The sequence below is a fragment of the Terrapene carolina genome, unplaced genomic scaffold (genome assembly GCF_002925995.2).
Source record: "Terrapene carolina triunguis isolate 2854851 unplaced genomic scaffold, T_m_triunguis-2.0 Scaffold42, whole genome shotgun sequence".
Classification (NCBI taxonomy): Eukaryota; Metazoa; Chordata; order Testudines; family Emydidae; genus Terrapene; species Terrapene triunguis.
Window position 1 is genome coordinate 50,908,286 of NW_020664393.1, and position 11,095 is coordinate 50,919,380.

Sequence of the window (11,095 nt, forward strand, 5' to 3'; positions counted from 1 at the left end):
AGATAGGGGAACAGGCTGCCCCATCTCAGTGGATTGTGCAGCCTGCACATTCCTCTGCATGCCAGGGAGGTCAGGGTAGGACTATGCCACCTAGACAGCTCTATTCCTAGATTTATTACTGATGGATGGTGTGTGGCCTTGTGCAACTCACCGTGTGTTTACCATGCTGCAAACAGAGTTGCCTAGACCGGCTAGGGCACAGGGACACTGCGCTGTTACAGGCCCACACCTGTACGCTTTTTTCTCACTTATGCGATTTCCTAAACAATGCCAATATTCTTCACTATTGGCGATGTTCAGTCAGGGCTTGAGGGCTGCTAATGGCCTACATTCAGTAGAATCACAGTGATTTAATGAGGAAGGGCAGGAGGGGGGGCAGTAGAACAGGCACACAGGATGACTGCTGTTGTAATAACTGGGCCTACACATTTACCATTATTGTGAACTCAGTTGTGAAAAGTGAGTGAAAGTTTATAAAGTGTCACTATAACCTATAGCAACAAATGTTGATGGGAAAAGGTACTAAAGGGAGACAGAAAGATTGAATTAGTTAAAAAAAAAAAAAGGTCTACTGATATAACTCAAGAACCAGGTTGAGATCATGCTTGATACACAAGAAAAGCGTGGAACAAGAAATCAGTGAACCAAAATCAGTGAATTGGAAAATAGGCCTAATTCAGGGGCAAAATAATGAGAGGATGGACTATTCCACCCATCACTTCCTTATGGGGTCCTAAAAAAAAAGACTTTGAGGAAAATACCAACAGACTGCGATTCTGCCTGACTGAAAAACGTGAGAAGGGTAATGAGTGAGCTTCACCATTATAGCTGCCACTTCCACCATCTTCTGGGACCCCAGACCTTCTTCCTCCTAATCCTGAATTATATCTTGACCAGACTGGGCCAGAGAGAGTAAACCAGATGACATCGCTATATCCACCGGCTTTGGCTACATCCCAAATACCACCTTGGATGTGAGACTTGGTACTCCCCCTCCCTATATGTGTCCTTTTCCTTCCCTACCTTATTTCTTTTTTTCCCTATCTCTCTCCTTTTTCCTTCTAATAAATGTCTGGCTTAGCTGGCCACAACTACATATATTGCTCCTGGCCTGTGACCAGAGAAGATAACTAAATGCAGTGCCCCAAACAGCCCAATGCTGGTACAAGTTTGCCAGGTCTTGGAGTGGCTGATAGGCCATGTGCTGCGCCTGTGTTTTTCCACAGTGAGGTTGCAAGTGAGAGTCAACACCAGAGACAGACACTGCATTTTCTATCTTTGCTGTTCTTTTCTTTCTCCTTTTGTGTGTTTGTCTTATTTTGTCTTAAAGGAAACAGGATCGGACTTTAACAACAATAACAACAGCTCTAGCCCATTGGAACTAACGTCTATTTTCTTCAAAAGGACAGTTGCCTCTATCTCTGATAAAAGACTATCTCCTAAAAGACTGTTAAACAAAGGAGGTTTTCCTTCTAAAAACTCTTTCCAGCTAAAGAGAAAGGGAACAAGGATGTTGTTAAAATGAAAGCCTTATTTAATACTTTACATTTTAGATGCTTTAGCTGTTTTTCATTTTTGTCTGTATCTTTAATTAAAGATTAAAAAGATTTTTAATTATGTGTTTGTGTAACCCACACACCTCCTGGGTGTGGTGTTCTGTCCCATCTAGTGGCACCGAGACCACTTAAAGAGGGAGATAAAATGAGTCTGCGCTACAGCCTGAGCTAACAGGCAGTTGGCTTTTAGCTCACATGGTAGAGGCTTGTGCACTAAGCTACAAAGGTCCCCAGTTAGATTCCGCCCGCCAACAACCAGGATCTCTTGGCATTACATTTGCACTAAGTAGGCTGAGGTCTCTATACCAGTGGCTCTCAGTCAGGGGTACACGTACCCCTAGGGGTACTCAGAGGTCTTCTAGGAGGTACATCAACTTATCCATATATTTGCCTACTTCTACAACAGAATACATAAAAAGCACTAGCGAAGTCAGTACAAACTAAAATTTCATACAGATAAAATGAGAAAGTAAGCAATTTTTGAGTAATAACATGCTGTGACACTTTTATATTTTTATGTCTGATTTTGTAAGCAAGTGGTTTTTAAGTCTGGTGAAACTTGGGGTATGTAAGACAAATCAGACTCCTGAAAGGGGCACAGTAGTCTGGAAAGGTTGAGAACCACTGCTCTATGCCAAACCCTGAATCTTGTTTAATGTTGGACACTGAATGGGTTATATTAACACCTTTAACTCTTTATTCCCTCTAAATTAATACAACAATGCACACGCTCTGCACAGAATTGAGCTACACATCAGCTCACAATAGCCCATTGTGGAAAGGGGCTTGGTGGTGGGGTATGGCTACTGGATTCAAATTTATGCAGACCAAAGGCCACAAACACTCGAACAGAATTAACACAGGGATCTTAGTCCTTATTTCCAGGGCTGGATTAAGACACAGAAGTGAGGCAGAGTTGCCTTGTGCCTTTTGTGTGGTTTGAGGTATATTCTCTTCCCCCACAACCTCTTCATAGTCCCGTGAATTTTATTCAATGTTATTAATTCCTTCCTTTTTTCTCAAACTGACTAGATGACTTCTGAGACTGGCCACAAGACAATTGCTCTCACTTGTACCATAATGCAAAAGAACCTTCAAATTGCATTAGCAGATTCAGGAAGTTTGGGGGCAATTGATTTGGCAGAGCACCTTAATGCCAATCTTCATAGTAATCTGAATTTAAGAGCTCTTTGGTGTTTACTGTTGTGTGTACATTACAACAGTGTCAACTGCAATGTACCCTTCCCGTAATTTAGTTCTATATGATTTGCGCTCCTTTACTGATCTTCATTCCCCTGCCTCCGATTTAGGTTATCTGTGCTAATGAAACATTAAAAAAACATCTGATGCAACTCCCTTACCCAGCAGAGTTAGTCTTCCAACCTGCTGTTCATGATCTTTAAAAAACGCTCCTGTACATTTAGATTGTTTTGCTTTTTCATTTAAAATCAAAAGGCAAATAATAGAGTACATTTTTACAGCACCTAAGTGACACAGGCACCTAAGACCCATTATCAAAAGTGACAGACACATAGGCGCCTAAGGGTTTGTGTACACTTAAAACGCTACAGCGGCACAGTGGCACCATTGCAGCTGTGCTGCTGTAGTGCTTCAGTGTAGTCACTACTACCCTGGTGTTGGTAATCCACGGCCCTGAAAGGTGGTAGCTAGGTCGACAGAATAATTCTGTCTATACCAGGGGTTAGGGCAGTTTAACTACGTCTCTCAAGGGTGTGGATTTTTCACACCCTTGAGAGATGTAGCTATACCAATGTAAATGCCTAGTGCAGATCAGAGCTTTCTTATTGACTTTCAATGAGATTTAGAGCCTAAATGCCTAAAAGCCAGATTTTTAAATGTACTTAGGCGCCGAAAGATGCAGCTAGCTCCCTAGTGGAATTTTTAAAAAAGCAACTAGACTTTTATATCCTACAAGGCACTTATCTGCATTATTAGGTGCCCACACACCTTTAAAATCTGGCCCTCAGTCACTTTTGAAAATGTGATATAGGTTCCTAACTCACTTAGGTGATTTTAAACTTTTTACACCTTGTCTTTTTTAAGGTAATCTTTATTTTTGAAATTAAATGTTTTTTAAAGGGAATTTAATCATTATTGTGATTTAGTTGTCATTTGTCCTGAACCCAATGGTGTGGCAGATTCCTTCATGTCTGTGTTTCACTGATGTTTTGGTTTTAAACTACTTTTCTCACTTACACCAGTTTTACACTGCTGTATCTCTACTGGCTTCAACAGAGTTCCTGCTGGTTTGCACCTACGTGAGCAGATAATCAGGCCCAATAGCATTAACTTTAATAGGAGCAAGAATTGGCTATACTACTAACTCTGGGCCAGACATCATAGGGTACGTTCCTGTTACTAAATATAAAGCAGCTTTTCTCACCTTACTGTGTTTCATACACATAATGGAGGTGTCAGTAACTACTCAGCATCTACCACTCCCTAGTTACTATACTACCATAGTATCTCCTCTTCTGGGAATGGGAAGATACTATTGTTACCTTGATCAATAAATGCAGCATTTCCCTCAGCACCTGATGCAAATGATAATAAGAGTTTAATAAGGCACAGGTGACAGATTCCTCTAAACCCCCCCCCCCCGCACCACAGGTCCCTTTCCCATTTTGTAATCCAGTTGAAACATACACGACTTAAAGACCAAAAAAATCTCTTTACATACCTTCGATGTGAAGCATAATTCCCAGTAATGTGCCCAGAGCCATCGCAACCAGGGGTCGGACACCTAAAATAAATTTAAAAAAATATTAAATGGAGTAATTTACTTGGAAGAAATAAAACCCAGACATTAACTGCCCACCAAAAACTCCCTGCTTGGGATGTCATTTCCACAGGTGCCAGCCAGGGAGAGCCCTGCGGGCTTCTTTGGCTCTGCCTCCTCAGAGCTTAATCCCAAAGCAGGGGGTGGAAAAGCTCTCTTTACACTTTGCTTCCAGGCCACCTCCCACTCAGACAGCATCTGGCCGACACTGGCATTAGAAGATGAGCAAGGGATTTCCGCAGCTAATTAGCACCAGCCAGATGTCACCTCACCACAGCCACCTCACCTATGGAAACAGATCAGGCCTATGCTGTATTGCCATTTACTAAAATAAGGATAACTTTACATGTTGGGCATCCTGCTACCAAGTATGGTTATTGCTGTAGCCCACCCTACGCAGACTCATACAACCTGATCCCTTTTTTTACTAGAGGAAAAGCCGCTGAGAAAGGCCAGGAATGCAGGCATGGGGAAAAGGAATACTGCCCTCTTGTGGTCAAATTGCAACCTAACTAACAAACAAACTGGACAAAAGAGCCATTAATGTAATCATGTCCTGTAGAATTTCTAATGATTATACAATATTTTAAGGAATATAGAAAAAGGTTCTACACAGAGGTGACAGGCATGCACACTACAGAATAAATTAAATTAGAAAGCTTAATTAAAATAAACAGCGTGTATCTGAACTTCTGAACTTGATCTCATAAGAGCTAAGATGTATTAACTACAACAAGTGCAATGAATTAAAAGAGAAGCGAAATTACTTTATGTAATACAATCAGACAGATACTATACATTTCCAAGACACACTAAGTTTGTGCATTTCTGGACTTCTAACTGTTCTTTAAGAATTCAATTCAGGAAAGCATCACTATTCAGGAAAGCATTGAAGCATTGTTTAAGTCCCAATGTGCTTGAATCTGATCTCCCCAGTTAAGCACATGCTTAAGTGCTTTCCTGAATGAAGGCCTACACTCATACAGATAAGACCTTTCTCATAAAGGTTTCTGGGGAAATCTAAAACCTTCATAAACTCAAAAACTGAAATAATCATGAACTTCGATGTTGTGAACTCCTATGCCCCGTAAGGCTGAAATTAAATTTCTGTGGAGCTCAAAATCACCACCTACTGTTGTGGAGTTTCACAGGACTGAAGGTTCAAGGGCATTTGACAAAATCCACAGGGGCACAAATTAAACTAGAGTTTCTGTTAACTGGAGTTGGGATACACTCTACACCTGGCAGTGAATTAACTTGCTGTGATAGTAATCAAGAAGAGGCAAGCAACAAGAGATGATACAACCAGAAATAAAACAAGTGGCCAGCAGAAGGATTTAATTTCTGATGCACGTTCAGGACATATTCACACAGGAACTGAAACAGAAATCACTAAAGCAGTTGTAAATCACACCTTTCCTTATTTTGATGCAAGCCTATGTATAGAAACTAGTAGAGTTTTAGTTTAAGAGTGTCCAATTTCAACATACTGTAATTGAATTAGTTAAAAATAAATTAGTAAAAAATCAGCATATATAGAGCTGGGAGTTCTTTTTCTGAAATGAGTGTCCATACACAGACTTGCAACAAAATAACTAACAGGGTGAATTACAACCACTTCAGTTGCTTTGGTTTCAGTTACTATTCAGATAAATCCTTCTGTATTTTCTGAGTCTTTAATAAATAGAAGCATTCCTCATAATAAACAAATGTATATTTTAGATATATTATTAATTCACATAATATTCCTGAAAACTATAACTAATTAAGGCACCCTTAATTTAACCATGAAGCAATTTCATGTAACTAGAAACAGTATTTGGCATACTACTGGAATTTTTTAAAACTACTATATTAATGGCAAAAAATGAATATGCAGCAAACATATTATACATTAAAATGAAGCTCTTTCCCCCCTTCATAAATAAAGGGAAGAGAATGAAGCTTTTCAAACTGATTCATGCTGCTACAGATGTTCTTTACAGAATGTTATTTTTCAGAAACTATTAATGTTTAAGTTTCAAAGTAGCTGAAAATTGACCAGTTGAGGCTCTGGCCTGGTCTACACTACACAATTAGGTCAACATAAGGCAGCTTATGTCAATCTAATTATGTCAGTGAACACACAGCAGCCTTTTCCCACTGATGTAAGTGCCCTACTACCCCGACATAATAACTCCACTTTCACGAGAGGCGTAGGGCTTATGTCGGTGTAGTCAGGGCGATGCAGTGTCTGTGTAGGCACTGTGTTACTTACATTGGCTGTTGGCTAGAGCCCTGAAATGGACAAGAAATCTGGCCCGCCTGGCTCCCCACTTCCCCACTCAGGGAAGCGAGAAGCCCGGGCAGCTTAGGGTGACCAGACAGCAAGTGTGAAAAATCGGGACAGGGGGTGGAGGGTAATAGGAGCCTATATAAGAAAAAGACCCCAAAATTGGGACTGTCCCTATAAAATCGGGACATCTGGTCACCCTAGGGCAGCTGCCCCCTGCTCCTGAAGGGGAACGGGAAGGTGAGAAGCCCGGGTGGCTGCCCCCCCACTCCCAGCTGGGGTCAGGGAATCAAGAGCCCGGGGGCAGCGGGGCTCCCGGTGAGGAGCCATGCGGAGCTGAGAGCTCTGGCTCTCAGCCCCTCCCTCCCACTGCCCCTTTTCAGTTGGTGAAAGCGCTCCGGGGGAGGACACGCGCCAGCGACAGGAGGAGGGTAGTGTGGGGTAAGTCGACATAGGTCGACTTAAGTCTGTAGTGTAGACATGCCCTATGAAAATTCCTTTTTGTAAAAACTTCACCTCTTTCTATTCCCTTAATAGGAAAGAGCTTATGAATAAAGGTGTCAGCAATCTATATGCGCTGAGAACCTGTGGAATATCATAGGTTTATTGCACTCAAGTAAGTTTCTTAGAACCAGAACAACTTTGGGTGAGCAGGAAGACAATATATCACTCAGAGAGTGGTGGCTGGAGACACTGCCTGCAAAAGCCGTGAGAAAGTGTTATGGATTTTCAAAAGTGCTCAATGCTGGCCTAACTCTGCTTCTACTGAAGTCAACGGAAACTGAATTAGACCAGCACTGTACACATTTTCAAATCCCATCCTATATCTTTAGAGGGAGTAGGTTCACGTGTAATGCTCACAAGCAATCTTCCTACACTTTCAGAAAAAGTGTTACCTGTGTATCTTATAATACAGGCTATCCAGCTCCTCCCAGGACTTGTGCATATGTGGGAAGGGGAAGGAAGGAAGGCAGGCAGGAAATGCCATGTCCCATGCCCTAGGGTGACCAGACGTCCCGATAAAATTGGGACCGTCCCGATTTTTAGCTGTTTGTCCTGCGTCCTGGACGATCTCTGGTCGGGACGCAAGTTATCCCAATATTTCGCTCTGCCGGCAGCACTCAGTTTTTTTGTTTTGTTTTGTTTGCTCCCCCCCGGTGTCCCGATATTTTCTTCCTCTCATCTGGTCACCCTACCATGCCCAAACCATGCCTTACTTGGTGTGTTCAAGGCTGGAAATGCTAACAGTCCCCCTTGGACTTCAGCAAGTACTGTGTGTAGCATAATAACTGGCTCCTACACAAGTATCAGGGGGTAGCCATGTTAGTCCGTATCTACAAAAACAACAAGGAGTCTGGTGGCACCTTAAAGACTAACAGATTTATTTGGGCATAAGCTTTCGTGGGTAAAAACCTCACTTCTTCAGATGCATAGCTCCTACACAAGAATTCTCGATGCGAAGGGGCTATCTATTTTATAAACTATTGTATCAAGCACTATTGGTTCCTATGCGTTTGTACAGCACCAGGCACACAGTGATCCTGATCTTGGTTGAGACCTATAAACAATGCTGTCGTACAAATAATAAACCAAATGATGATATCTAGGTATGATATGCAAACCTATCTCACTTTATTCTTGCTATTTTGTAAGCAATAGATGGCCAAATTCTGCTCGAGGCTGTACTTGTGTATCCCCACTAAAGTTACTGGGGATGCTCGGATGGACGTGAGAGTTTGGCTCTACGTTAGGCTGCAAGTTCCTTACTCAACAGTTACACAATTTGGGGGTTCTCCTCATGCCTCATACCAGACACAGATAACTAGCACACACATTCTGGATTGCATAATTGTTTTAGCTAGTGGACATTTTAAGTTTAAAACATTAAATGTTTAATGAACATGATTAAAAATAATCCCATTTAAATACTTTATGTCTAAATATTTCGTTTTTTAAATTTAGAAAATTGGGCTCAGAGATCTGGGTTCTATTCTTGTCTCAGTCACTGGCCTGAGTTACCTTGGGGAAGTCACTTCATCAATCTGTGCCTCAGTTTCCCCATGTATAAAATTCATGTATGGAGACATACTTCTTCTGTAAAGTGCTTTGAGACTGGCAAATGAAAAGCACTAAATAAGGGCTAAGCATTACTATTATTTTTTCAGGCTGTTCTCTTTTTTTCATAAGTATTACAGCCACTATACTTTAGTCAGTTTCTCTTCCTGTCAGAGTCAATTACTTCAATGGAATCTAGATCAGACCCCTAATGATACCATCCCATGGGAGTGGGCCCTTCATTATCCCATTAATTAAATGTTTGGGCTGAAAGTGTCTTTAAACTTAGGCTCTGAATGTACCCTCCACTTAGGTGAGATAGGAGAGCACAGATCCATCCAGCTTCCCCGCTAGAGCTGTCTGTGGAACCTAGAGTTCCCTTCCTCATTTATCCAAGAGATCAGCAGGGTTGGGAGGCCAGAGCCTCCTCCATAGACCCTCTAGCCTCTCTCCCTGATGGTGCAATATGATAGAAATTGCACACGGTGAGTTTCCAGGGTCTATTCTTACTCTCCCACAGGGTATCTTCACAGGAAGGTATGATTTGCCCCTAACTAACATGATTTGTAAGCAGCATTAATCTTTTTCTTGAAGTTAAACCCTTGCATACTCCCATTTGGACACTTATTTCGATGGAAGAGTGGCTTATTTGAGTTTAACTTAAACTGACTCCTAATCAACATGAGCTAAACCAAAATAATCTTTAAATTGAAATGAACTAAGAGTGTTCACACAGCAGTTTGTACCAATTTAACTAAATCAGTTTAAAATCACACCTTTAGTTAAACCAGTTCAGCTTTCTTATGTAGACAAGGGTGTATGCTTTTAGAAAGGTCTTTCATATACCGATTTTACCACTGTAATGTTTGTGTAGATTATGCACAGAAATTTAATGAATCATAAAATCAGAAAAGAAGACTTTGACTCCCTCAGAGAACTGATGGTCAGGATCCCCTGGGAGGCTAATATGAGGGGGAAAGGAGTCCAAGAGAGTTGGTTGTATTTTAAAGAAGCCTTATTGAGGGCACAGGAACAAACCATCCCGATGTGCAGAAAGAATAGCAAATATGGCAGGCAACGAGCTTGGCTTAACAGAGAAATCTTCAGTGAACATATGCACAAAAAGGAAGCTTACAAGAAGTGGAAACTTGGACAGATGACTAGGGAGGAGTATAAAAATATTGCTCGAGCATGCAGGGCTGTAATCGGGAAGGCCAAAGCACAATTGGAGTTGAAGCTAGCAAGGGATGTGAAGGGTAACAAGAAAGGTTTCTTCAGATGTCTATAGCAACAAGAAGGTGGTCAGGGAAAGTGTGAGACCCTTACTGAATGAGGTAGGCAACCTAGTGACAGATTATGTGGAAAAAGATGAAGTGCTCAATGCTTTTTTTGCCTCAGTCTTCACAGACAAGGTCAGATCCCAGACTGCTGCACTGGGCAGCACAGTATGGGGAGGAGGTGAGCAGCCCTCAGTGGTGAAAGAACAGGTTAAGGACTATTTAGAAAAGCTGGACATGCACAAGTCCATGGGGCCGGATGCAATGCATCCAAGGGTACTGAGGGAGTTGGCTGATGTGATTGCAGAGCCATTGGCTATTATTTTTGAAAACTTATGACAATCGGGAGTGGTCCTAGACGATTTGAAAAAGGTAAATATAGTGCCCATCTTTAAAAAAGGGAAGGAGGAGAATCTGGGGAACTACAGCCTCACCTCTGTCTCTGGAAAAATCATGGAGCAGGTCCTCATGCCTGACCAACCTGATTGCCTTCTACAATGAGATAACTGGCTCTGTGGATATGGGGAAAGCGGTGGATGTGATATACCTTGACTTTAGCACAGCTTTTGATATGGTCTCCCACAGTATTCTTGCCAGCAAGCTAAAAAAGTATGGATTGATTGGATGAATGGCCTATAAGGTGGATAGAAAGCTGGCTAGATCGTCGAGCTCAATGGGTAGTGATCAATGGCTCGATGTCTAGCTGGCAGCCAATATCAAGGACCTGGGGATTACAGTGGACGAGAAGCTGGATATGAGTCAAGAGTGTGCCCTTGTTGCCAGGAAGGCTAACGGGATATTGGACTGCATTAGTAGGAACATGGCCAGCAGATCGAGGGAAGTGATTATTCCCCTCTATTCAGCACTGGTGAGGCCACATCTGGAGTACTGTGTCCAATTTTGGGCCCCCCATTGTAGAAAGGATGTGGACAAATTGGAGAGAGTCCAACTGAGGGCAACGAAAATTATCAGGGGGCTAGGGCACATGACCTACAAGGAGACAGTGAGGGAACTGGGCTTGTTTAGTCTGCAGAAGAGAAGAGTGAGGGGGGATTGAAGCAGGAAGGTGGTGAAGCACTGGAATGGGTTACCTAGGGAGGTGGTGGAATCTCCATCCTTAGAGGTTTTTAAGGCC

The 11,095-nt window shown here is 42.1% G+C and overlaps 1 protein-coding gene across 4 annotated transcripts in view; it reads right to left on the minus strand.

Annotated features, from left to right (window-relative positions):
• Positions 1 to 11,095, minus strand: part of MYT1L (myelin transcription factor 1 like) — a 155,793-nt gene that overhangs the window by 36,327 nt on the left and 108,371 nt on the right. For all 4 annotated transcript variants that reach the window (XM_024215781.1, XM_024215782.1, XM_024215780.1 and 1 more), the window contains exon 15: positions 4,258 to 4,320. In XM_024215781.1, the coding sequence (XP_024071549.1) occupies positions 4,258 to 4,320 (63 nt within the window). The remainder of the gene's footprint in view (positions 1 to 4,257; positions 4,321 to 11,095) is intronic.